Source organism: Trichophyton benhamiae (assembly GCF_000151125.1).
Source record: "Trichophyton benhamiae CBS 112371 chromosome Unknown contix00378_25.r1.exp, whole genome shotgun sequence".
Lineage (NCBI taxonomy): Eukaryota > Fungi > Ascomycota > Eurotiomycetes > Onygenales > Arthrodermataceae > Trichophyton > Trichophyton benhamiae.
In genome coordinates, this window is record NW_003315106.1 from 446,676 (window position 1) to 471,320 (window position 24,645).

At 49.5% G+C, this 24,645-nt stretch overlaps 9 protein-coding genes across 9 annotated transcripts; 4 read left to right on the forward strand and 5 right to left on the reverse strand.

Moving 5' to 3' along the window:
* Window positions 1–222: 222 nt before the first annotated feature.
* On the reverse strand, window positions 223–2,642 carry ARB_07350 (MYB DNA-binding domain protein; the record flags this gene model as incomplete). Its single annotated transcript, XM_003014743.1, has 2 exons — window positions 223–331; window positions 394–2,642. The coding sequence occupies 2 exons, from the start codon at window positions 2,640–2,642 to the stop codon at window positions 223–225; spliced, it is 2,358 nt and encodes a 785-aa protein (XP_003014789.1).
* A 965-nt stretch (window positions 2,643–3,607) lies between these two features.
* Window positions 3,608–3,898, reverse strand: ARB_07351 (uncharacterized protein; the record flags this gene model as incomplete). Its single annotated transcript, XM_003014744.1, has 1 exon — window positions 3,608–3,898. One exon carries the CDS (start codon window positions 3,896–3,898, stop codon window positions 3,608–3,610), a length of 291 nt encoding a protein of 96 aa, XP_003014790.1.
* Window positions 3,899–5,039: 1,141 nt separating this feature from the next.
* On the forward strand, window positions 5,040–5,984 carry ARB_07352 (uncharacterized protein; the record flags this gene model as incomplete). The annotated part of the gene is made up of 1 exon (XM_003014745.1): window positions 5,040–5,984. The coding sequence occupies one exon, from the start codon at window positions 5,040–5,042 to the stop codon at window positions 5,982–5,984; it is 945 nt and encodes a 314-aa protein (XP_003014791.1).
* A 1,155-nt stretch (window positions 5,985–7,139) lies between these two features.
* Window positions 7,140–8,842, forward strand: ARB_07353 (uncharacterized protein; the record flags this gene model as incomplete). Its single annotated transcript, XM_003014746.1, has 3 exons — window positions 7,140–7,736; window positions 7,810–8,710; window positions 8,775–8,842. The coding sequence occupies 3 exons, from the start codon at window positions 7,140–7,142 to the stop codon at window positions 8,840–8,842; spliced, it is 1,566 nt and encodes a 521-aa protein (XP_003014792.1).
* Window positions 8,843–9,754: 912 nt separating this feature from the next.
* ARB_07354 (uncharacterized protein) lies at window positions 9,755–11,887 on the forward strand (the record flags this gene model as incomplete). The annotated part of the gene is made up of 1 exon (XM_003014747.1): window positions 9,755–11,887. One exon carries the CDS (start codon window positions 9,755–9,757, stop codon window positions 11,885–11,887), a length of 2,133 nt encoding a protein of 710 aa, XP_003014793.1.
* A 273-nt stretch (window positions 11,888–12,160) lies between these two features.
* ARB_07355 (uncharacterized protein) lies at window positions 12,161–13,398 on the reverse strand (the record flags this gene model as incomplete). The annotated part of the gene is made up of 2 exons (XM_003014748.1): window positions 12,161–12,843; window positions 13,014–13,398. The coding sequence occupies 2 exons, from the start codon at window positions 13,396–13,398 to the stop codon at window positions 12,161–12,163; spliced, it is 1,068 nt and encodes a 355-aa protein (XP_003014794.1).
* Window positions 13,399–15,183: 1,785 nt separating this feature from the next.
* Window positions 15,184–17,513, forward strand: ARB_07356 (uncharacterized protein; the record flags this gene model as incomplete). Its single annotated transcript, XM_003014749.1, has 4 exons — window positions 15,184–15,418; window positions 15,477–16,179; window positions 16,240–17,273; window positions 17,326–17,513. The coding sequence occupies 4 exons, from the start codon at window positions 15,184–15,186 to the stop codon at window positions 17,511–17,513; spliced, it is 2,160 nt and encodes a 719-aa protein (XP_003014795.1).
* A 400-nt stretch (window positions 17,514–17,913) lies between these two features.
* Window positions 17,914–20,749, reverse strand: ARB_07357 (extracellular developmental signal biosynthesis protein FluG; the record flags this gene model as incomplete). Its single annotated transcript, XM_003014750.1, has 3 exons — window positions 17,914–18,143; window positions 18,215–19,520; window positions 19,589–20,749. 3 exons carry the CDS (start codon window positions 20,747–20,749, stop codon window positions 17,914–17,916), a joined length of 2,697 nt encoding a protein of 898 aa, XP_003014796.1.
* Window positions 20,750–22,542: 1,793 nt separating this feature from the next.
* ARB_07358 (uncharacterized protein) lies at window positions 22,543–23,482 on the reverse strand (the record flags this gene model as incomplete). The annotated part of the gene is made up of 2 exons (XM_003014751.1): window positions 22,543–23,273; window positions 23,410–23,482. The coding sequence occupies 2 exons, from the start codon at window positions 23,480–23,482 to the stop codon at window positions 22,543–22,545; spliced, it is 804 nt and encodes a 267-aa protein (XP_003014797.1).
* Window positions 23,483–24,645: the final 1,163 nt, after the last annotated feature.

Genomic DNA, 24,645 nt, shown 5'->3' on the forward strand with positions numbered 1-24,645 from the left:
TGCAATTATTATATATATCTTAAGTCCAAGAAACAAGCGAGTAAACTCTCCGTCATGAGAAAAATGCCAAAATAAAAAGATATGCGCCTGTACTCCGCATGCGCCGGCCCAAAAATGTGGTCCCAGGAACCACCGGCTTCATAAAATGGTCATGACAATCATAGCACCAGCACCAGGCTTGGTCATAAAGACATTAGTTATACAGTACATTACTCTCATCGATCACAAGGTACCGGAGGAGGCTTCGATTTTACCCTCTTTGATGAGCCGATCCCTCATTTTTGCTTTGATAGGCACGTTGGCCATGCCCTCCGTGAGAGGACGACCAGTCCTGAACCAAACGTAAGCATTAGCCAAACGGCTCCTGATCGGAGAGAATGAGCAGGAACTTACATCAAATCGTCATAATGCATCTGGGCGCCTTTATCCTTGATTTGTACCTGAGTTCGTTTGCTCAGTATATTCCCAGCCATGGAATCTCGCCTCTTTATCTCGGCCCAAGAAGGCCCACCACAGACTTCAATCAGCTCCCTCAGGCACGTTTCCTCTTCAAGTGACCAGGCTCGCCGAGGAGCCCAGTTTCCTGCGCGCTGAACTTCAACATTTACTGACTCAAACCGTTGTGGTGGAGGAGCAGTGGTCGAAGGTGACCTAGTCCTAGTGGCTCCCCGGCTGTTTGTCCTATCTCCACGGGAAATTGAACCTGGTGTAGGTCGAGGAGGAGCCGGAGCACTTATAACACGGCGTTTCTTGACCGGGCGACTATCGGTCTCAAACTCATCATCATCACTCTCAGACTCATGGCTGTCATAGTCCAAAGCTGCGGCACCACGCTTCTGCGGGCCTGATACAGGGGCCACACTGGCGCGTGGGCTTGGCGAGAAACTAATGGGCGAGACTCGATGTGCATTCGCTTGTCGGTCTATAAATGCTCCAACACTTTTGGCCACTTGCTTCGATTTTCTAGCGATATTCCCTTCTTCAGAAAGTCTCCAAATATCCGCTGAGGAGAGAGGAGGAAGCTCTTCTGGTCTACTGTTGCTCGGTCCATTTTTTCGCGGTGATTCTTGGGTTCTGACACCTGGTGTAGGCCGAGGAGGGGGATTTTGCAAAGGAGATGACTGCAAGCCATCGCCAAGCACCTCGTCGTCAAATAGAGAATCCTGAACTGGGATCGATTGTGTTTCTGGTCCTTCTTTTATCTGGGGCACTGACGGAGCAATGTTTGTCCCATCTGTAGGTTTGCCAGAGGATGATTCGTCCGTGGCCCCGATTCCAAGGAGATATCTGATCGCAGCTTTTCTCTGAAACCGACGAGGCGGATGGAGGGCTGGACTTGCGGGAGCTTCTGGAGCTTCTGTTATCTCGGCAGGAGCAGCTTGCTCTGGTATAGAGGGAGCATCTCGCACTGGCTCAGTTGCCAGAATTTGCTGAAGCGCTCCCTTCCCTCTAAATCGCCGACGGGGCGGAGTGGATGGATTTGCAGGAGCTTGGAGTGGCTCTAATAACTCTGCAGTATTGGCCTGCTTTGGCATAGAGGGAGCATCTCGGGCTGGCCCAGCCGCCAGAACCTGCTGAAGTGCCCCCCTCCCTCTAAATCGCCGACGGGGCATAGTGGTTGGGCTTATGGTGGCAGCGGGCTCTTCTCTGTCCTCTCGTTGGATTTCCATGGCTCTATCTGGCGTGGTGTTCCTCTCAACAGGAGGTTCCACTTCGTCGAGGGTAGGATCTGATATGGGTTCCATCGGGTTCCCTGGCCCGAAGCTAGACCTTTTGTCCAATTCAGATTGTAGTATCCTCATTGCTTCTTCAACCGGTATTTGTGAGCTGAGTTGCTGGTCAATGGCATTTACCCGCCGTCGAATCCAGTTCGCGATGGAGACGATAAACTCCGACCATGGAAACCTAGATTTTAAGCCTCCCTCCTGTACAACTAACTTTCGAATCAGGTCAATTCTCTCTTGAACAGTTCCACGGAATTCTTCCGGTAACTGATCATCCTCATCCATTAGACCGTCCATTTCCCAGCCTTTTAATTCAGTACTAACCTCACCGAGCGAAGGGTTGTAAAACACATCCGCAAGCAACTCTTCCGGTTCTGAATACTGATCTGGGGAGTTAGACAGTAAGCTTGAGATGAAACGTTGAGTACGGAGCTCAAGTCCTATCTGGAACGTTTCTTTCTGAAGGTCATCCCCTGCAGAAGTTCTAGAATCTCCAAGCGATCGTGAGTCCATGAAGGCCAATGGGAAGCTGTCATCCACTGTCGCTGTTAATGCAGTTGAACGTGGATTGATAAGATCTAAGGCTAGTTGTGCTAGGTTGGCTTTCTGATAGATTCCTCGAGACTGCCAGTCGAGCTTTTTTATTGAAGACAGGACTTTGACAGATCGATCAACAGGAATGAAGTTTGCTTTCGTTATGCATTTCTTTTGAGTCTCAAAGGTCACTTTAGTACGGTTGATCCTGGCGCTAAATTTGGGTGTTTGGATGTACTTTGAGATATTGGCATAAGAAATTCCTGGGGGTGCCAAAAGATCCAGGGCCTTGGTTGATGCATTAAGGATGTCTGGGAGGGTATCAAGCAAGAGATGAGGGTCTGGTTCATCGGTTTCATAACCCGACTCATCAGTCTGGAGCATAGTAGTCCCTGAAATATTGCCATGGTCCGTGTGCGATTCGGCAACATATGTTTGGCTTATATAGGACTGGTGGTTAGGAGAAAACTCGATGCCAATCCTTGGTCCATCCGCACAATCCTCAGTGATAGGAGAGAGGTCTGTGCAGCCGTTAGGTTGACTCTGGCATGAAATAACCAAAATAAAGGTGCACAAAGGGAAAATGAAGGCAATTACTCACTGTTTCTCCTGGTCGAAGCGTCAGAGGCTCTCGGGGTCTTAGGAACAGGCTTCTGGCCGCCAACTTCGTCTCTCTTTGGTGGCAATGAAGGAACTTTGAAGCTGGCCGGCGCCGGACTCTCCCCAAGCTCCCGACTGCGGCTTCTAGTTACCCGAGAGCTGGTTCCTTGCGCGCGTTTAGCGGGCACGGAGCGACTTTTTGGCGGTTGGCTCTGTGTAGGTGGAGTGACGGCACTTCTTGTTTGAGCCATCGTATTCTTCGACCTAGAGCGCCAGACAGGCCACTAACAAGCAATATATGGGAATATACGTTGTACAGTCATAAATGCATAGAAGCTGACGCTCGAGTAATAGATATAACTAGCGACATCAGGCTGTTGGAGTTGCTGAGTTCAAAAATATTGAGGTTGGGGCGTCGTCCAAATAAACAACGACGAACGCTAAACTGTTTTAGGAAGGCTACATCACGTGTAAGGGCTATACCGCATTTGTAACCCTAACCCTAGTTGACCCTAAACCCTAGTCCTAAACTCCGAGAGCAATTCGGAGACAAGTTGGAAAAAGCCAATGCATTGCTTCTTGAGATGAATCGTACAATAACAATAATATATATACTCATATCATTTGTTTACATGAAATATATATGTATGTATGTACCTTATCCACCGTTTCCCCCCTTTCTAAACCTCACAATCCTCGTTTTGAAAAAGCCGTGCAATTTGCTGGTGACGTTGAATGCCTTCTTACACTCACAGCGGGCGGTTTGTATAATTGGCCATTTCAGTTGCGCCTTGCAGGTTTTTGTTTGCTCCATACCACTTATCAGATTCGTCCAGTGTGTGATCCATGAGTTTGTCGATATCGAAATTCTCCACCCATTGTTTTTCCTGAAGTGCTTGGATTGCAGCCCTAATCCAGGTAACACAATTTTCGACAGGTGTGGCGTTTTCTCTGGGTAAAGCAACTCTTTGAAGCAGCGTATCGACATCATGTGCGGTAATACCTTTGGGGAGCTTTCCAATCATCATCCGGCCAAGCATTGCGTGGCTACGCTCGAAATTTGCATTCCGAAATTCATACTTCCAACCCCCCGAACCAGGCAAATTTGAAAATGGAGGGTGTTCTTTGACATCCAAGCAATATCCTGGGCCTGCGCTATTTTTCTTCTCAACCCATATTGCCCAGTGGTACGTGGCATGTTTTAAGATTGTCCTGCACCCAACTTCACTCGTTACACCCTGTCGAAAGTAGGTGGCGACGAAAACACGGTCTTTATCTCCCATTGTAGATGCTGGATAATAATGTTGCTGCAGCTTCGAGCACTTAGGGTTATATAGGCAAGAGGAAGGCAACCAATGTTGACGGCTTGGTGGTGACCGGGGTTGATAGGGTGTTTGGGTTAAGCTGAAGATATGGGGGATGGTAAAGCCGAGAAGGCTGGCTCAAATCCTCTCTAATCAGAAAAGTGAGAGAATGGGTCTTGGGTATAGACAAACATAGATTAAGAAATGCCATCTTTCGTTCGAGGGCAGGAAAGGGCAGCTTAATATACCTAGACCCCGACGTAGAGACTACCGTCTGAAGTTACGGAGGGGTAGCTATACAGGAAGGGTAGCTCAGTAAAAGACGGCGCTTATTATTTTTAGTAACTTATTTGCTATAAGCTGTGTTGGAAAAAAAGCAAAACGTAGAAAATGAGGAGCGGAAGTATGAGCACAGGGATACGGCGCTTAATGGTTGGTAACCAGTGGAATGTATCTTGGATTTATAATTAGCAGTAACCATGGTGCATAATGCGAAACGGTGCAGTTCCAGCTTTATCCATTTTTCAGGGGAGAATGCCCCTATCGGCGAATGAAAAGGCAACATGTCAACAAAGGAAGAAATTCAATTAGTACTCCGTACGCCGTATGTAGAGATGCAGCATAATACGGCAAGTTAATGTTGGATATCCAACCAGTTAGTTGATCAAACTTGGAACTAGTTAGCGCACGTGACTATAACTAACTTAGGTAACGGGCAGTTAGAGTTATTTCGTTAATTAACTCGGCAAATAAAGCTGAACCATTTATGACTTGAGTTGGTTTAATAGGCAGACTCGTGGTTCAGCAGCTACGTTGACCGACCACCTCTCGGAAACAAAAACATCTTTGTTCTGAGCTACTAAACTCTGCAGGTCTGATGGCGAATGTTCGCTGGGTCAAGCTCAGGTCTGAAGAGCCACCGGCATGGCTCCGACTTCAAATACGTCTCGCTGCCCTTTTCGACAAGTACAGGGGAGAAACACGGTCTCGGCGAGTGAAGCGTCTTCCATTCAAGAGAATTATCAAATTCTATAGTCGCCCTATAGAGCTTGAAGCTTTGCAATATATTCAAAAACATACCACCATCCCGATTCCCCGTGTGAGAAAAGTGTACGACTATGGCGGAGAGAGACAGCACATGGTCATGGACGCGATAGATGGACAGACTCTCGACTCCGCTTGGCCGGGGATGACTGACGACCAGCGGGAAAACGTTGTTCAGGAGTTTACGGCATACGTCCAACAGTTACGGAGCCTTGTTCCGCCCAAAGAAGGGGCTGTCGGCTCGAGTCTCTTGGGGCCTGGCTATGACCATCGACTAGGAGACCGTCTTTTTGGCCCTTTTGATGACATTGCCCACTTTCACTATTATGTCCGACGCGGCATGCCCCTTGAGTCTTGGGATGAGTCTGTTAAACAGGTTCATGGCCGTTCAAGGTCGTATACTATCAAGTACGCGCATGGAGATATGTGCCCAAACAATGTGCTGGTCAAGGGCGGAAGAATTGTCGCAATTGTTGATTGGGAGTTTGCGGGATGGTATCCCGAGTACTGGGAGTATACTAAAATTCACTATGGCTACCGACCATACCGTGAGGAATTTTTCAATGCTCTGGAAAAGACAATGACCACGTATCCAGAGGAGCTAAAAGCTGAGACTGCTATCTGGCGAGTTTTTAGTACTTTTCACTATGACGACCCGATTCCTGACTACGCACCGAAATGGGAGGGCAGCCTTGAGGAAGAATCGGTAGGCAAACCACTTGAGGGTGATTTATCGGCGGAGTCAAGAGAAAAAAAGGCTGATCTTCACTCTGGGTAAAGGCAAAGTGGACCTGCAGGAGAATAACTTTGTAGTGGTAAAACAACGGTGATGTCAGGGGCACTGCAGCCAAGATCAATCCTCGAAGAGACGTTTTTTATGTGTTGGTGATGAGATGTGATTCGTTTCCTGTTGCACAGATTTCTCCATGCATGGATTCGTGATGTAGTTATGTTTATGCCGGCTCGGTATTTTTTATCGATAGCTAACTACTACTAGCTGAGCGATGTCTGGGATACGCGGGACGGAAAAAAGGGAACTTGGGACTCGCCACGGCCGCCAACAAACCAACACCAACGGGTGGATCGAACATGGGCTAGCTGGGCTAGCTGGCCGCAGCACGAACGAAGAAGCTCCTCTTTAACGTCTCATCGGCAAGGCTCTTGAAACCTGGCCCCCTAGACTCGAGGTGTTCTCGTTGCACATCCCACAGGCCATTTTTTTTCCTTTTTCCCCACAGCTTGCGCGACCTGACAGCTCCGACATCCAGCCAGGAAACAAACCCGGATCCTGGTCGGTCTCGCTGGGCGGCTTCTCCGTGGAAAAGGGCCCCAAACGAGCCCAGGCAGGAAAAAAGGGGCTTCCATGTCTGATAAGTTTTTGATTTTTTGATATCGCAAGAAAAGCAGAGAAAAGGCTGCCAAGACTTTCGGGCGGTCGAGGCCCTCGCTCAGAGCACGTGAGCTGGACAGGCCGCCCGCGAAACGCCCCCTTTGAGAAGTCGTCGGCGTCGGCGTCGAAGGGCGACTTCAACTTCGACTTCGACTTCAACTTCACCTTCAGCGCTATCTGAGCCTCGCTGCGACATCGAGACATGCTGTGCTAGACCCTGATTTACGCTCATTTGCATCCGTTTTCCTTCTTGTTGCCCTTCGTTTTTCGTTCTGTTGACCGGCTGAGTTTTCTTTTTCCTTTTTGGGCTGACGCTCACCCTTCGTTGTCGCAATTAACTAGGCATCCCGATCCCGGCTTCATTATCAACACAACCTTTCGGCCTAATAACGCTATTCACACAAGGCTTGCTCTTCTTTCGGCGATCTGGAATTGCTTGACTACCACAGACCGATTGCCGGAGGAATTCAGCTTATCTCGAAAACCGCAAAACATAACGATATCTTGCCTAATTAATCAACCCCAGACCTGAAGCAGCCCAACATGCGTGTCCAGCCTTTCGTCTCGTCCGCCCTCCTCCTCCTCTCTATCTCTACCGCTATAGCCGGTCCAGTATCGAATCCAGATGCAAAGAAAAAAGAGACGTCCAAAGGTACTCGGGAGTCAGACCCTTCAAAGGCCGTGGCGGACACGGTTTCCTCGGATGACTCTGCAACCTGGGAATTTAACAGCCCCTTCGACGGGAAGGATGGCAAACCGCACGCCGGCCCTTTTGTAGAGACAAATGCAGAGCGAGGGCGTAAGAAGTCGTCCAAGAATGGTGGCTCAAAGCAAGAGGATGAGGAGGATGATACCTTCTCAGAAGACACCGAGCATATCGCCCCTGACGGGACCAAGATTCCTCACTCAAATGATGGAGTAATGGATGATAAGAACCGTTCAGGGCCCAAGGAGGGAACAACAGGTACAGAGGGCGGAGTGTCGGCGAAATCCAAGGGCAAAGACACGAGCACCAACAGGAAACCGGACTCTCCCAAGGAGTTACCTCCACTCCCTCACAGTGAACAGACGAAGATTCCCGGGCAAGACGACCAGCCAGAGGATAGCGAGGATGACAAAAAGGGATCAAAGGTTTTGGAGGTAGGTTGAATTTTTAATCATGTTTCGCTATGCCCACTCTTGCTTTGTTCTAACATTCAATTACCCATTGTAGAAACCTGACGATCTACCCGAGTCTCCTCACTCTGTTTCCTCAGGGAAGTCAGATAAATCTCGTGGTCCTGATCTCTCTACGAAACCAGGATCCTCTCGCTCCCCCGATACCAAGATACCGTCGAAACAATCTGGCAACGAAATTATCCATCCCTCCGACTCGTTCTTCCTTTCGCTTACCATGATTGTTTTCTCCGAGATTGGTGACAAGACCTTCCTTGTCGCTGCGCTTATGGCTATGCGCCATCCTCGCATGCTCGTCTTTTCTGCCGCATTTAGTGCACTCGCTGTCATGACCGTTCTCTCCGCCGTCCTTGGCCACGCAGTTCCTACCCTTCTACCCGCTCACTTTACCAGTGCTCTTGCATCGATCCTTTTCTTCGTCTTTGGCTTTAAAATGATGGTCGAGGCACGAAACATGTCCCCAGATGAGAATGTCAGTCAGGAAATGAAAGAGGTTGAGATGGAGCTTGAAGAGAAGGAACATGAGCAGCTTCGCATGGGCCGCGGCCGCTCCGGTATCAGTGCCTATGCGCTAGAATCTGGCCATGGGGGACTCCCACGGAAGAGCCGCTCTTCCAACCATATGCTCCCCTCTCCAGAGAGTCTCTCCTCATCGTCGTCGAGGGATAACTCTCCATCTCGCGCTAACACCCTTGCAAACATGATGTCTGGTGTTAGCAACCTGTTTTCGTTCCTGTTGAGTCCCGCTTGGGTGCAAACTTTTGTCATGACCTTCCTAGGAGAATGGGGAGATCGAAGCCAGATAGCTACTATCGCCATGGCTGCTGGTGCTGATTATTGGTGGGTTACCTGTGGTGCCGTTATTGGTCATGCGCTTTGCACTGCCGGTGCAGTCATAGGTGGACGAGCGATCGCTGGCAAAGTCAGCATCCGAGTTGGTATGAATATCCCTCTAGTCTCTATAACGTGTGTATCAATTCGGCTTCTAACATGTTCTCATAGTCACCTTTGGTGGTGCCATCTGCTTCATCATCTTCGGCCTTCTCTACCTTTTCGAATCTATATATTAAGCCCGGCCACCTGTCGTCACAGGCCAAACACATATCCTTCGCACTCATGAATTATTACTCTTCCATAATTTATTTCCTCTTCATCTATTTCATATCTCGTACTTTTTCTCCCTCACGAACTGATTATATGCTTCAGGAATCCCTTTATACATCTCACTTTCCTTCCCGTCTATATCAAATATCTTAATGGCGTACCATCCATTCTTATTGTCGTCTCTTTTTCATTCATTTCTCATAGCTCTTGTTTGAACTCTTGTCTCCATGGTTGGTTCTCCTGTACTCTTATTTTTGTTTCTTGGTTTTTTTTTTTTTTTTTTTTTTTTTTTTTTTTTTTTTTGGGCTACTTAGCATGCATTCCTCGCTCTCCTACCTTACAACCCTATTTCTCTTTATGGCCCTCCCAATATCAATATGTTATAGGCCAGGCCGGATATACCAGCGTGATTGCTTTTCCTCTCCGACTTTTTGTCTACCAAATCTTTCCGGTATTTTTTGCTGATGTTTCCCCAAAGGCTAGGTTATCAAAAGATAGATGGATATGGTTCCCCCCCCTTTCCTTTTTACAATTATTATGAAAACAGGTTGGATACCGCTACCCTTATATGCTAATTGAATAAGATACTGTTAATCCATGCAGTTGATGTGTTGTCAAGTCGGAGTGAAATTGACGGGCCCCTCTGTGTTGGCATTTTGAGCAAACACCAATATTGGCATTCCGATATTGGTTTCTTCCATGTTCCACTTCTCACCTTGATATCAACGGAGGATGCCGTTTATTTTATCGCTCCTGATTCCTACTAGTGTCCTGCTAACTAGTAGGGGCTAAGCAGACATCAACTGCCCAACTCCTTTTCACCGAGATATCTACTCGACCAATTCCCCTTCACCCGTTACCACCAACAGACAACAACCATGGCACAGCTTGAAGTCCCCAAACAGCGCTCCTCTGGAAGTCCCAAGAAGAAGGCAGAATACAGCAAGGAATTTCCCTCTTTCTCGTCTTCTTTCTCATCCTCAAGTTCCTCCTCCTCCCTCGATATACCTATCATCTTCAGCGTGTTTTATGGCAGGCCTCAGCGCGCCCCAACTTCTCACTCAACGTCTTCAACGCCTTCCCATCCGCTTAAACACGTCTCGTTTGAGAGCAAAGTCAACGCTGCTTTCATCGAACACGCTCGAAAGAAGGCCGAAGAGCCACGAGGCCGAATATGGGAGCGCCGCAAGCATCGACGGGACTGTGATTCAATTCAGTTCAAAGAGATAGCGACCCTAGCAAGTACACACCATGACCAGATATTGGAGCTGTGGGGAAGCAAACAATGTGCGGTCTGCGATAATCAGCCAGCAGCAGCTGTCCTTTATTTGCCTATCTGCTGCACCTATGATGGGTATTATACTCTCGCAGATGGAGACAGGTTGTTTGGGCTGATGCTATCGATTGCAAAGCTCGTAGAAGAGCTTGACTCAGATGTCAAAGTGCGTTCGGCCATCGGAAGCAACGTTCATATGCCATACATCAACGGATTAGCAGTGCCGGTATGCTCAGCGGAGGACAACTGTCGAAAGGAGGCCAACTTGGAGGTTGCGAGGTTTCTAAAGGCTTTTGGATTCGATGATACCCCAGCTCCAGAAGAAATAAAAACTGATGATAATGACTATGATAGCGACGAAAGCGCAAAGGACGAGCAGAACCGCTCGGCTGGGCCGCTCCTGCACCGTCGGTCGACTTGTAGCTCCAAATTCGCCACGGACATGGCTATGTTCCGGGATGCACTCGAGGCAGATGAATGGGAAGACGACGACGTTACTGATAGCGGTGATGAGGCTGTTCCAAGCGAGCCACCTGTTCCTAGTATTCCAGGTCACAGTCCCACGAGAATGCACCTGCACGAGCGAGTTCCATTACGCTACACGGTATTATGCGGCCAGCCGATACTGAACCGGAGTCAAGGCGCAACAGCGACTGAGGTCGATGCCGGCCGTCTAACATGTCTCGTGTTTACTTCTCGATGGGAAGCCGGGCTTCTAGAGTCAGTTGCAAATGCTAGCCACGATCCAGAGCCTTTTCAGATGATAGCATCTTTCCACGAACGATTCATCATGGCATCCGCTGAATTCCGTTGTTGTATTTGTCCGAAGCGTGTGTTGGCAACGACGTTGGTTCACTGTCCGATCTCCTTTAGACGTGATGCTGAAAATTCTCCTTGTAACCAACCCCATCGACAGTCTATGATTAGGCTACTACAGTATACGAAAGGGAAGTGGAACTACCCCGAGACAAAGGCAGCGTTAGGATACGACGGCGTCTGGCATATTGACGACTTCGTTGTGCCAATATGCCACGGCGGTTCTGTATGCGAGGAAACGGCGAGGATTGCAGCGGCGCAGTTCATTGACGGGATACTCGCAACGGGTGATAAAAGATGTTATACTGGTCTAATGCCGGACACCGACCTCCTTGGGGCATTCTGGGTTGAAAATGGAGGCAAAATACCAAAGTTAGTAGTGGAAAGGATAGGATTGGGCCTGTTTACTGACTCACGTAGTCGGAGGAGCCCTGGAGCAGAAGTAATATTAAAGAATAAGCAGGCTATCGAAGCTATCAGGCGCTCTGTTAAGGCCAAGCGAGATAGCATCAGCTCACCGGAAGGGTCTGTGGCCTTCGTTCCTAATGACAATAATAATATAGATAACGACAACCATCCACGACCTCCCGAAAAACTGAATGAAGAGCTTATCCAGGATGGAGGAAAGACCTACACGTATTCCCTTGAGGACGAGGATGCGATGTGTTTCGCTGAGGCAGAGGAAGGGGGTATACCGACTTGGGGTGGATACCCGCTCAGTGAGGAATCAGCCAAGCTGGTGGACGCAGGCCTGCATGAGTCTGCGTTGATGAAGCCTATGATTACGATGGAGGTGCTTAAGACGTTGGAGACTACGAAGGAGTTTATCAAGGGGCGTTATAGTCTACAAGAAGGTGAGGATGAAGCTGATGACGAAGTTGAGGAAGTGGATTCAATGACAGACAAAATGAATTCTTGATGATATACGGGGTCTCCTGTATTCGAACGCATACGAATGAGCCATAGCATATTCACCTCCATGATCATAAGCAAAGCGAATAGATATCTTTTCCATTTTTTTCCCCTTTCCCTCGTGCCTTTTTGAATATCCAATCAAGTAAAATACATACCATCACCGTAGTTATATACAAGGGTTAAAACGGATTAAACCGACACTTAAATGCCAATGCCAGTCCATGACATACAATGCACAGCGGAAGACAACAAGATAGCAGCGATGAAATTAACAACATTAATCCAAGGCCCTGAAAATATCAGAGAGGTCCTGCTTGCTAAAGGCCGAGCCTGGAAGAGTAAGGTCGAGAACAGGTGGGTGTTCGGATACAACTTTTATGGCCGGGGGGGCCTCGGGCGAAGACGGAGGAGATGGGGTAGAACCAGCCGAAGTGGCTGATATTGGGGCAACCGCAGCAGCTCGGGCAGAGGTAGCAGTCACAGGTGGGCGCGGAAGGCGAGGAAATGGGAGGTTGGAGCCAGGAAGCGTCGGGTAGGACGGTCCTGGATCGGGACGCTGATGGGCCTCGATTATGACCCTAGTTACCGCCCGGTGGACGCCAGGGCGATATCCTGCGGGGCCCTTGTGCGGCAAAATAGGCCCGTCCAGTCCTTCGATGACCCTGAGCGGGTGTACACTATCAACTGGAGGAGCAAGCTTCTTGAGAGTAGGGAGAGAATCATTCTCTTCTTCATCAGAGGCAGCCTTCATGGACTTGTCAGGAGTAGACTCCCCAGCTGCTTCCTCTCCCGGTGTCTCATCATAGGCCCGCTCCTCTCTATTTTTATTCTTCTTCTTCCTGTTGAAGAGACGATTGGAGAGTTTGCGGAATGGGGCACTTATGGACAAGTTGATACCCTCAAGAGCCTCTACATTGAAGATCTCGTCGATGTCACGGGCGCGCGTCATCTTGATATAGGCTAATCTTTGTATGTTTTCGATGTGATTGTTCTTTGGAAACTCCGCTCTTGATACCAAGTAGGTAGTCTAGGGTATATCTTAATAGACGAAGTTTAGGTGGTATCAGTCATACTTGCGAGAAACAAACGAAAGATGAAAGGAGAATGAAGGAGGTCAGGTTGAAAATTACAGGAGAAGAGGAATTTTATAAATCCCTTCTCCTCGCCCATGATGGATGTTGTCATAACGAGCCATGAGATGGTGCCATAGCTAGTATCCAATGCTCCTAAGAAAAAAGTCGATGACATCTTTAAGCGCGTATTTCCTGGGAGCGAAAAGGGGGGGCGCTGGATAGAACCATGGTAGAGCATCGATGCATAATATGCAATGAGGCTCAACTTTGTAAGCTCTTTCTCTGCATATTGCATAACATCTAGCACCTGGTTCAACTTCTCCATGGCAGCGTTCAGATTTCTCTGGGAAGACCTGGTAAACTGAACACAATCTGTGCAAGAGCGTCCATATCGACTGCACCAGCCACTTGATGGCTTTTCCCGGTGTCTTTTCAGCAGCATGAAGTCGTGGACGTCATGTTAGGGTATAAGTTTTAGCCATGGGCGGAACCATGGGCTTCACACGTAAACTTTGGTACCGTCTCACATAATCGAGTAGTTTAACTGTATAAACAACAACTTTTTATATAGATGAGACAGTTAGTGACGATTGCGACTATGTCGGCGGCATATAAGGTTGCAGCGTAGCTAAACAGATGTGAAAAAGATAAGGGAGGGAAGGATGATGATATCGATCCCGAAATCAGTTCCCCATAGTCACCTCGTGCAAGCTGGTATGATATCATAGGCTGCCTCTTCACCGTGCGCAGCACTAGCATCAAAACTGAAACAGCCTTCATGTTGATTGTGTATCTCTGTTATCGCGAGATGCTCAGTCAGTTATTGCTTTTGGGAGCTGTTTTCCATAACTTGGGGACAATGGGACTCCCGATAGCTAATTAGATGAACATAACCCGTCCAGCTGAGCAGGTGGAGGTGTACATCCCCCACAAATTGCTACATGCCCAGAAGCCTGAACACTCCACACCCGGAGGGCTAAATAATCAGACAACAAGAAGCGTTATCGTGAGTCTCGTAAAAACCAGGTTGATCGCAGCGGCCGCCACCAAACCTCGCAAACCTCGCGGTCCCGGTGGCCGCCACGAACGCGGATCTCAGCTGCACCCGTCGGCTCTGCTTCCTCTCAAACACGACCAACTCTAACTGGCGTCCAGCAGACGGAAGGAACAAGAACTAAGCTTGTCGATCGAAGCAACAGCCCTTTCACTCCTTTTCGCAGCGTTAGCCAACGTCCCATGCGTTCCCTGGGGGTCCCTAACGCCCTTGGCGACGACATAAAAAGCGCTGTTAAGGCTGCTCGAGCACTGCATGGTGACGTTATGATATCATCGGACAGGTCGCCATTGGGCAACGAGCGGCTGGTGGAGGGCAGCCATCCGGGTTCCCATGTGCAGCGGCCGTCTCCAGCGTCGTCTCTTTTGTCTTGAAGTGGCCTCGAAGCGGAGCCGGGGAGCAGAGATAGCGAGGGCAGAGGAGAGACATTTTCACGGTGGCCGGTGGCCACCAGCATCCACGCGTGCGTCCTCCTGCGCCAAGGGGCAGGGAGGGGACGCCCGATACGTCAACTCTCGATTCCCGGGCCACGAGCAGCGCAAGCCACCTGCGAGGAGCTGTAGCCGTAGTCGTAACCGCAATTCGAGCTGCTAGCTCGTCAACTATCTCGCGGGTGTTGTCTGGAGAAGCTGAGGTGAGGTTGGAAAAAGCAGCGCGAGTGACTTCCGAGGTACTTCCGCTTTGGGCTAAGGCTGGCGGGAGCGGGAGGTACTGACTAAGTCGCGGGTCACATGGCCGGCGTTTTTTTTGGGTCCAGCAGCCGCCAGCGAACGACGACCGGCCTTCACGACGGACGGAGACGGGACAGCAGCATATAAAGGATGGCCTCGTCTGCTCTGACACCGTCCCTGGCCTTCGTGCGTGCTACTGACAGCTGCAGACAGCGCAGGAGTCTCCGTATGTGAGTTTTCTAGCGGCCGTGTTTGCTCTTTGCCTCCCTTGCTTGAAGGATCCTACAACTACGCCTCCCTCCCCCGTCCCCAAAACGAGCTTCGACCGCGCCAGACGAGAGCTGGTAGTCCGGATCAGTGGACATATCACGAGGCTGGAAGGTCATTTCTACAGCACGGAGTATATATTATTGCCTGCCACTTGACGGTGCAGCAGACACGAAGAGCCGGTCCTCTCGTACTGTACACCACCTACCCATATAACGGTTCTAGTTGATACGGGATGGACAGAGATAGCCAGAGAGTTCAGATGGCGGCAGAGGTGCAAGCAGGGGCTTCTCCCGCTCAATCGGATCTCAGCAAGGAAGAGGAGGCGGCTCCAAAACCCGGAGGCATCAAGTGGACAAGGTATCTCGGCCTAAAGGGCAAGGATTCGCAGGCCCTGGAGGAGAGATGGGCTCACCGGGAGAAATGGTCGATGGGCATCCTCAGTGATAAACACACCGATGAAGTGCCAGGTACGTCTACTGTTTCCTTGTCCTTGATGCTGATGGCAATTTCTGACACGCTAGACAGGAACCATCTTGCTGCTCGCTGCAAAGAGAAATGAGCCGCTCGGCCTTCGAAATGCACCGGCTCGGACCTCCGCTACATCCCTTCCTTCACCATACCCTCCATCCAGAGGCTCCTCACGCGGCCCTGCACCGCCCAAAAAGCGGACTGCGGATGGAGCTATAGTCCTGGATCCTCAGCCGGAGGAGTCCATGAATGACCCTCTCAACTGGCCGGTGTGGCGGCGAGACCTTGCTATGCTTTGCCTGGGCTTCTACTGCATGCTTGGAGGCGGTATGACGCCTATCCTGGCCGCTGCATACAACGAAGTCTCGGCAGAGTACAGCATAAGCTTCCACAAGGTCGCCTTGACCACCGGACTCTACATGCTGGGTCTCGGGCTCGGCTCGGTCGTCATGTCGCCTACCGCCATTTTATACGGTAAACGTCCGGTTTACATTGCCGGAGCCACCATGTTTATCATTTCTGCAGTCTGGTGTGCTGTTTCTCCTTCATATGTCAGCCTTGTTATTGCCCGCATCTTCCAGGGTTTAGCCGTTAGCCCGGTCGAATGTCTCCCATCCGCCACCATTGCAGAGATCTATTTCTTACATGAACGTGCATACCGAGTCGGAGTATATACATTACTGCTTTTGGGAGGAAAGAATCTGATTCCTCTTGTCAGTGCTGCAATCACAAACAGCCTAGGATGGCGTTGGATTTTTTGGTATGTCTTGCTTTTTTCCATTCTTCCTGCTATCATGGACGCATAAACTAACGTCCATAGGATGGTTGCTATCACCACTGGATTCAGTGCAATCCTGGTGTTCCTTTTTGTCCCCGAGACCTTTTGGGACAGGACTCCACGTCCTCGTGCGAAGAGACCTCATATGCGAAGGAGCGTGTCTGACATTGTACATACCCTTCGAGGTCGGTCTTCACAACCTGTCACTCCTGGTGCGGTAACACCTAGCGCTGTGACTCCTGGAATAGAGGAAGTAGACAGGCAGCTGGGCGCCGTTACACCACGGAAGCATAAAAACGCCCATGTTGGCTTCGCTGAAGATGAAAAGGCGGAGATTGAGAAGGATACCCCCGAAGTAATGGCTGAAAAGGATACCGCACAATCTCCCATTCCCGCCATAGTGATTGATCCCGAGGCCCAGCGGTCCATTCCAGCTTCCAGAGACCAGACAGACCCCACTGTCCAACTATCTCAACAGCAGATTTACACCAGTAATCTGCGTGCCAAACCACAAGTCAGCTTCATTCAGTCGCTGAAGCCATGGAACGGCAGAATTGCCAAAGATAACTGGTTCCGCGTCATGGCCCGCCCACTTATCCTCTTTGCCTATCCTGCCGTCCTCTGGTCGTCCATGGTCTATGCTCTCTCAGTCGGATGGCTCATCGTCCTTTCAGAGTCGGTGGCAGAGATCTACGCCAAACGTGATACCTACAACTTCACCCCATTGCAAGTCGGATTGGTATATATTTCCCCTTTCGTCGCCGGTATTTTAGGCACCATTGTGGCCGGAAGAGTGTCGGATGTCATTGTTCGATTCATGTCCCGTCGAAATGGGGGCGTTTACGAACCCGAATTTCGTCTCGTAATGGGCCTTCCAAGTACACTAGCAACTACCATTGGCCTAATGGGCTTTGGATGGAGTGCCCAGGAGAAAGATAACTGGATTGTGCCCACTGTCTTCTTCGGTATCTTGTCTTTTGGCTGCACTCTTGGTAGTACCACATCAATTACCTACTGCGTGGACAGCTATCGTCAATATGCCGGTGAGGCCCTGGTGACGCTGAACTTCAGCAAAAGTAAGTCTTATTCCGCTTCACCTTTTTTTTCAAACTGACTAATTGTTACCAGACGTTCTTCATGGATTCGTTTTCTCTCTCTTTTTCGTCCAGTGGCTCCAAGCTGACGGAGCTAAAGATGTCTTCGTTGCATTGGGTGGCATACATCTTGCATTGATGCTGTTCACGATTCCCCTCTATATCTACGGCAAACGAGCCCGCATGTGGACCGTCAGAAAGCATTTGATGGAGAAGTTTTAGACTCCGTTTCACCTGGTTATGTTCCTGAGCGTTGTTGTGGCTGGTGGTTTTACATTTACGTTCTCATATTGCCTCTTACGATACCTGCTTCTTATAGCAAGCGAGTTTGATGTTTCTGGTGGAGTGTTATGTTTGAAGAATTTACGATCCTTATTATTTTTCGATGACGTTGGATATGCACATATTTGCATCTATATATGCGCTGCTTTCTTCGTTTTTAACGGGAGTTATATTTTGTTTTGGCAACCCATCTATCAGAATGCTTACCAACCCCTACCTCCTATTTTATCTGGTTTTCTTAATTCTATCAGATAGAAGAAAATATCAAATACGTCAAAGTAAAGGCGTAAAGACCGAAATCACCACCGCTTGCTGGCCATACATTTAAGAATCACTCGCCCTAATACTTCTCAATCAACCAGTTTCGCCGTTTGGTCTCGCTCATACTGTTGAGCAACCTCTGCTCTCCTTGTCGAACAGCGATGTATCGTTTAACAAAGACCTTGCCCAATAGCTCCTGGAGCTCAGTATCAGCCTTCAAGGCCGCAATACTCTCATCGGTGGACGTGGGCATGACAGTAGTTATTCCCAACTCCTTGCGCCCGTCATCATTCAAGTCCATAGGATCAACTACAGTTACATACCCCAATTAGCTACGTGCATCCATTTTTTGAATGAAAGGTGATCGGATACAAACATACCATTGCAAGCTTTGACTTTCAGTTCCATCCGGTTCTTCAAGCCCAGATATCCCGCACCAATAACTGCTGCCATAGCCAGGTACGGGTTCGACATACCGTCCATGGACTTTATTTCCCAGTGCCCATTGCTGATTTTTCGGATAGGAGTTTCGCGATTTTGGTCTCCCCATGCAACCCATATGCCTCCGGCCCAGATACCAGGCAAGACACGCGCATAGCATGCATCTTGAGGGAAAGTGAACGCCAACACTGATGGGAAGTGCTCTAACATCCCAGCTAGGAAGGAATTCTCATGCGTTGTTGGTGAGACTGATATATGGGCATGCGATGCAGTCCCTGCATGGTTGGGAGACGGCCTAGGGTATAACGTTGCGCGAACGCCATACCTTTCAGCAACAGTGACGATGACTTGTCGTGCTCTGATGAGGAGATCGACTGAAGCTAGTGGCCGAGATGGAGGAAGGACGAATTCAAACTGACCTGGAGACGATTCCGCGTGGAACTGCTCAATTTCAATACCTAAGGATAGAAGCTCAGAGGCTATCTCTTCCACAAGAGGCAGCGCTGTTCTTGTGTCAGATGTCATGTTCGACCATGAATGATTGAGGACCCAGGGAGTGAAATAGTCTTCATCCTCGAGATAGTTGTAGCGATGGTCCCGTTTAGCCCCAGACGGTTTCATGAACACTACTTCTACTTCAAAGCCGATAAGTAGAGAAATGCCAAACTCAGACTTGCACTTGTCAGCCAAATTTTGTAGGGTATGCCGTGGACACCCTTCCAGGGGTTTGCCCTTTGAATTCTTCCAGAAGGTCATTACTGTTGCACTATTAGGGTTGCCAGATCTTTTAAGATTAGGAGATAGAGTAGTAACGTCGGGCCGTAGGAGAAATTGGCCGGCCGTCAAAGCGCCTGGTTCGCCTAATGTGTCATTCTGTAGCAAATTCATAAGAGCCATTGTGATCCCGATGGATTTTCCCTGTAGCATATGATAGAATTGACGGGCAGGGAGCATTCGAACGCGCACAGTGGCTGTATAGTCAACAAATTGAAGCCAGTAATAGTCTATAGTATTGTAGACAGCCATGAATCTTTGGCCCGTTTGCATGATACTTTCTGATGGCCTTTGAGCAAACAGTTCGGGAAAAGATGACTCCGTAGCTCGCTGCAGATCCATCAGAGTTTCATAGCTCACCGTCTGGTCTAGATTATACAGTTCATTGGAATTGTTGAACAGGATGTCCGCAACCGAGGTCATGGCCTGGTCAACGGTAAAGTCTCCCTTGTATACATATTCGGTGAAAACCTAGAAGGATCATCTTTTTAGCAGCGATTTTCTGGTAGTAAGAGAGAAATTGGATTGGAAGCTCATACTGATTCCAACGCTTGTCTAAACTGAAGGTTAGCCAGCCAAAAGGTCTCTGGGTGAAAGTGGCCGTCGGTGCTCCAGAGAAGTTTAGATGTAGGCACCAGTTCCAAAGCTTGACGAACGACTGAGATCTGGCCATCCCTGCTGATCATGGGGAATACTTCCCCTAGGTCCAAGTAGACGTTTTTATAAGAGCTGGCCAAGTATCCTGCCTGGCGTGTAAAGGGATACGATGAGTGAAGTAGAACAAAGTCGACGCCTTCAAACTCCTCAATGATGGATTGAAGAAGAGCGGGATCAGACTGGCTAAGTTCTATGTCGGAATCTCCTAAACCTGTATGAAACTGGATTGGCTTGCTTTTCCCTGTGGTGAGGTTATATTGATGGAGTATAGCCAGGACTGTCACGACCAAGTGGTCATTCAACGGCTTGCTATGGATTCGGCTGCTGCCATCTGTCGAGATTGACTGGAAGCAGGAACTGAAGCTTTGCAATAAATCCTTGGTTGAGGGCTTCTTCACAGCTAGGCCGGATCTATAGCAGATGACTGACTTGAATCCGGCAATGTCCACATCATCTAGGTACCCCTTAACCCGGCTCTTGAAGGCCACTTCAAAGATGCTTAGAAGTTGAGAGGAAGGGTACTTCCCAAAGATAAGACCGCCATCGTCTCCATTTTCCGGGGTATCGAAAAGGAGCTCATCCCCAGAGGTCCTTTGCAGCAATATCTTCAAGATCGAGCCAGCCAGACTTTCAATACGGACAATCCTCCTCGTGGATCCGGGGGTAAACCGGTCATGCCACTCAAAGGACTCCGAATGGCTTATGTCCAAGCCATCGTCAATGAGGAGCAAATGGGTTCCATGCAGACACTTCTTCACCAGCTCCTCGTAATCAGCCGCAATCGCCGCTTCTCTGGCAGCTTTGACGGCATTCAGCTCAGCCGGACAGCCATATAGCTCTGCCAGCTGGCTGATGGCCCGGAAATGAGGGAGGGACTTGCATCCATCCTTCAGCAGGGAGTCACCCTGGGCCTCGGATGCGATGCTCTCCAGCGGGTATCTGCCATAGTCTGCCGCATACTCAGCGCTCAGGATGTTGTGAGCATGGTTGTCGATGAGCGGGTGCGTCTGGATAAGCCGCCTCAGGGCCTGAACGTCTGCCATTTGAGTCTCGTCTGGCCTGGTGTTGGTGGTCGTCAAATGCTCGAAATCGTGGCTTGAGGTTGCAAGCAAGGTAGTTAAAGGAAAACGACGAGGCGGACGCTGGTTGGCTCAAAAAGATACAACCTCCAACCTCAACGACCTAACTAACGTCGACCAGCAACAGATATATCGACGGTTGCTCGGTATCAACACCAGCGACGCTCAATACGATGGCTACCTGCAGAGACAGGATGGTGACATATGTTGTGTTCCCAATTCGTTCTCGTTTCCGTGTTGTGCTGGCGCTGACTCTAGCTTTTAGGGCACTTCGTTTCGATCAGGGATACCCTTGCGAGCCGGAGTTGTCACAGACTCGCATAGCAGTCTAGTTCGCTGTGCGACGGCGGGAGCATAACGCTATCTCTCGATCCGTCTGGTTAAACGCTTGCCAATCCGCCTTGTTTCGACTCCAGAGCTCCCGAAAGGCTACTATCGTTTGCTTGGTTCATGATGAGCGGTGCTAGTTAGCTGGCAGCAACGACGAACGATACCCACTGCATCGCACCAGGATGGCCAACGAGAGCCGGCCAGCATGGAGAGCTAGTCACGGCCAGCGCAGCAGGGCCATCAATATGCACCAACGCTGCCTCCGACGATCACGCTGAGGCAGATAAATAGTGCGGATAGCAGCATGGGCTAGTCAAGCTACTTCCTGCATCCATCCTGCATCCATGGTGCAAGCGAGTGCTTCACTGCTCATGCTGCTGCGCCCTTTGCGGGAAATGGAAGAATAAAATCTGGGTTTTACCATGTCAAACGCTGCATGTAGGCTCCCACTGACACGTAGACCGTGTCTCATGGCCTGTATGTAGCGCTTCTCTTGCACATCTCCGTCCATCCCTTGCCATTCGCCCCCCTCCCTCCCTCTACATACACTGCCATTAAGGTGGTGGTACTGTGGGGATGATAATACCCGGAATGGAGCGGAATCCCCATCTGGCCGAGTTCTCGATCGTGGGGTGGATTCTTCCCGTTGGACTGCGATGGACCTTGGGGAGGGGGAGGAGATACAATGGCATATCTTTACTGGCTGGCTCGGTGCATCATCGAATCGCCGTCTGGTCAGGGATGTTAGTAGTTACGGGAAACTCAGCCAGGCGGGTTATTTCGAGCCCACGAGACGTTTCTGTGGTCAGGAAACACGCGCCAGATATCTGATCTAGTCATGCTCTTGCTGTGTGAACCTCGCTTCTATTGGGCCAATACTTCCCGTTGATCGAAGTGAAAAAAAGGGACTGTTTTTAACCTAATAATGGTGACAAGGGAGATCCTTATCTGTGGCATTAGGGTACCACATTCCTGGTTGGCGTGAGCCAGTATTTGCCAATCGGACACAACAGGCTGTCACTCAATCCAAGAGCTTGTGAGCGGTGTAAATGGTGAGACGACCCCAGGCGAGGCTGGTTGAGAAGAGAATAAATGTATTCTTAGGATGCTACGGTGTGACAGTGGGCATTTATACCTCATACCTCGTCGTTGACAAGTCCCTATCGGAGCCATCGGGATGTACGTGCAGGGAGTATGATACCTTAAGGCAATACATAACACAGTCGACTAAGCGTTAACAATATCATAAATTAAATTAGATAAGTTCGAAATCAGCGAGTGTTCTTTTGTTTTTTTCGGGCTCTCCAGGTACCGAGAATAAGGAAAAAGTAAGGGGGGAAAGACAGTGTCCACACGACGGTGTAACAAAAGCAGTTAGAAGGAAATAATAATAATAATAATAAAAATATGCAAAAAGATTCAGAGACTCAGCCCAAAGATGATCTGCCCGGTATGCCGTAAAGAATGGAAAAGTTCGTCTGGTTGCTTGGATGGTTTGGATAGATTTGGTCATAGGTGAGGAGGTGGTGATAGTCATAGTGAAGATGGCTGCCAGGCCTGAATATCTCCTCTCCGTATCGTTCAAGATACGCTTCAGCAAGCAGTTCCATGGTCTGGCCATCTGGAACCATATCAAAGGTATTCAAGTTCAGAGTGCGGATGAACTCCCTTTCCAGCTGCTTGCCGTCTCTCTCACGAATCCACTTCATCATAGCGAGAGCATCCCCGACGTCTGGCTCGCTTTTATCGAGTTTCCCAGAGGCGTAGATACGTCTGATCTTGCGCTCAAGGGCCCACTCCATTGGTGCACCGTAGATGATAACACTTTCGCCGCGGAACAGGACGATACCTTGCTTCTTTGCGCATTCCAAAAGCCGGGTGCGGCAGCTCTTGGTCACGAAGAGGCCCATGTCTTCGTTCAGCCATTCTTCATCGTAGCCTAGCTCATGGGTGATTGTGGCCATGGAGGCGTAAAGGGGGGTCTTGATATCTTCATCTTTAGCCCATTCAGGGTCGAGGAGAAAGTCGAGCTCGAAGGCAGTGTCACGGCACTTGAGATATTTAAGACAGAGGAATTCGCCCGAGCAGAGCAGTTGAATGGGAGCGAAGGCGGTTATGAAGGCATCTTTGCTCAGTTCTTTGTCCAGAGCTTCAAGGGCTAAAGAAGAAGTGTTAAAATAAAGAACAACCACAGTATACACTCTGTAACTTATACAGCATATACATTGATAAAGAATTTTTTTTTTTTTTTTAAATAAAAAAATTTAAAACAAAGGATAGTTGGCAAGGCGAACCTGTTTCGAACCCCTGGAGATCTATCTCAGTTCTATCTTTCTCCTCCACATAACGTCTAGGCTCAGACAACATGCCGCGCGCAGGAAGTGCTTCAATTCTCAACACAAGGTCAAAACTTGTCAAGACGGACTAAAATGGGTGTTGTATGGCACAGATGGCGTAGGCATGCTAGATGAGCAGAAGGCAGGGCGAAAGGAAGGGAGAACAGGGCGAAGAGAGCCGCAGGGAGTAATGGCCGACGCGGACGAGGTAGATATAAAGTAGCGATGCGAGGGAGGGAGATATAGAAATCAGGGCGAGACGGAACCAGGCCCCCCGGACAGCAGTTGGCCGCAGATTGGCAGATTCGATTTTTAATGGAGCGTGCTATTTTATTGCTGTTGTTATTATTTTTATGGCGGGAAACGGGTTTATCGCCATAAATCCAGCATGGAACCTAGCCCGAGGCGGTCGAGATGCAGCAAGCTAACGCACCAGGAGACGGAAGAGAGGAGGGGGCCAGACAAGGAGTCCCCCCGGTGTTTCCCATCCTCAGCAGCCAGTCATCTGCCGGGCGATTTGATGTCTGCAGCCGCGAGACACAAGACGAAGATGGGCACCCTGCAGCCAGCCATACAGGAGGGAGAGCGGCAGACGGCACGCCAGACAGGGAGCTGCGTCTTCCTGTACAGCAATGTACGAATGTCTCGAAGTGTGCATCTGTACGAGCATTGTATTCATGTACCAGCCAGGCCCTAGTCGAATTCGAGCGAGGCGAGACGAGACCCAGGAAAAGAAAAGAAAAGGAGAAAAAAAAAAAAAAATTAGGGCCTGGGAGAAACGAGAGACAGAGCCAGAGCCAGAGACCCAGAGAAAGGAGCCATCGGACGGGCCTGGGGGATCCACCGTCCGCCTGTCGAGCTCCTCGAAGCCAGCTAGATTCAAACGGAGTTTTCTTGTAGCTAACTAGCTCGACGTATTATTGCATCATGCTGGGTCTGCTATCAGTCGATTCTAGGCGTTGACAGTTTAAAAGAAGAGACAGATCCTGTCGACTTCTTGTTGGGCAGAGAATTCTTCTCATGTTTCCTCAGGCTCGCCCCCCCCCCCCCCCCCCTCACCCCCCCTTTTTTTTGCCCACGGCCGGATGTCTGCCCCCTTTGATGCGGTCACAAAGGATATGTGCGACCCATGGCATATTCGGTACATGCGGGCGAGTACGCAACGATGACGAGGGAGACGGCGTATCAAACGGA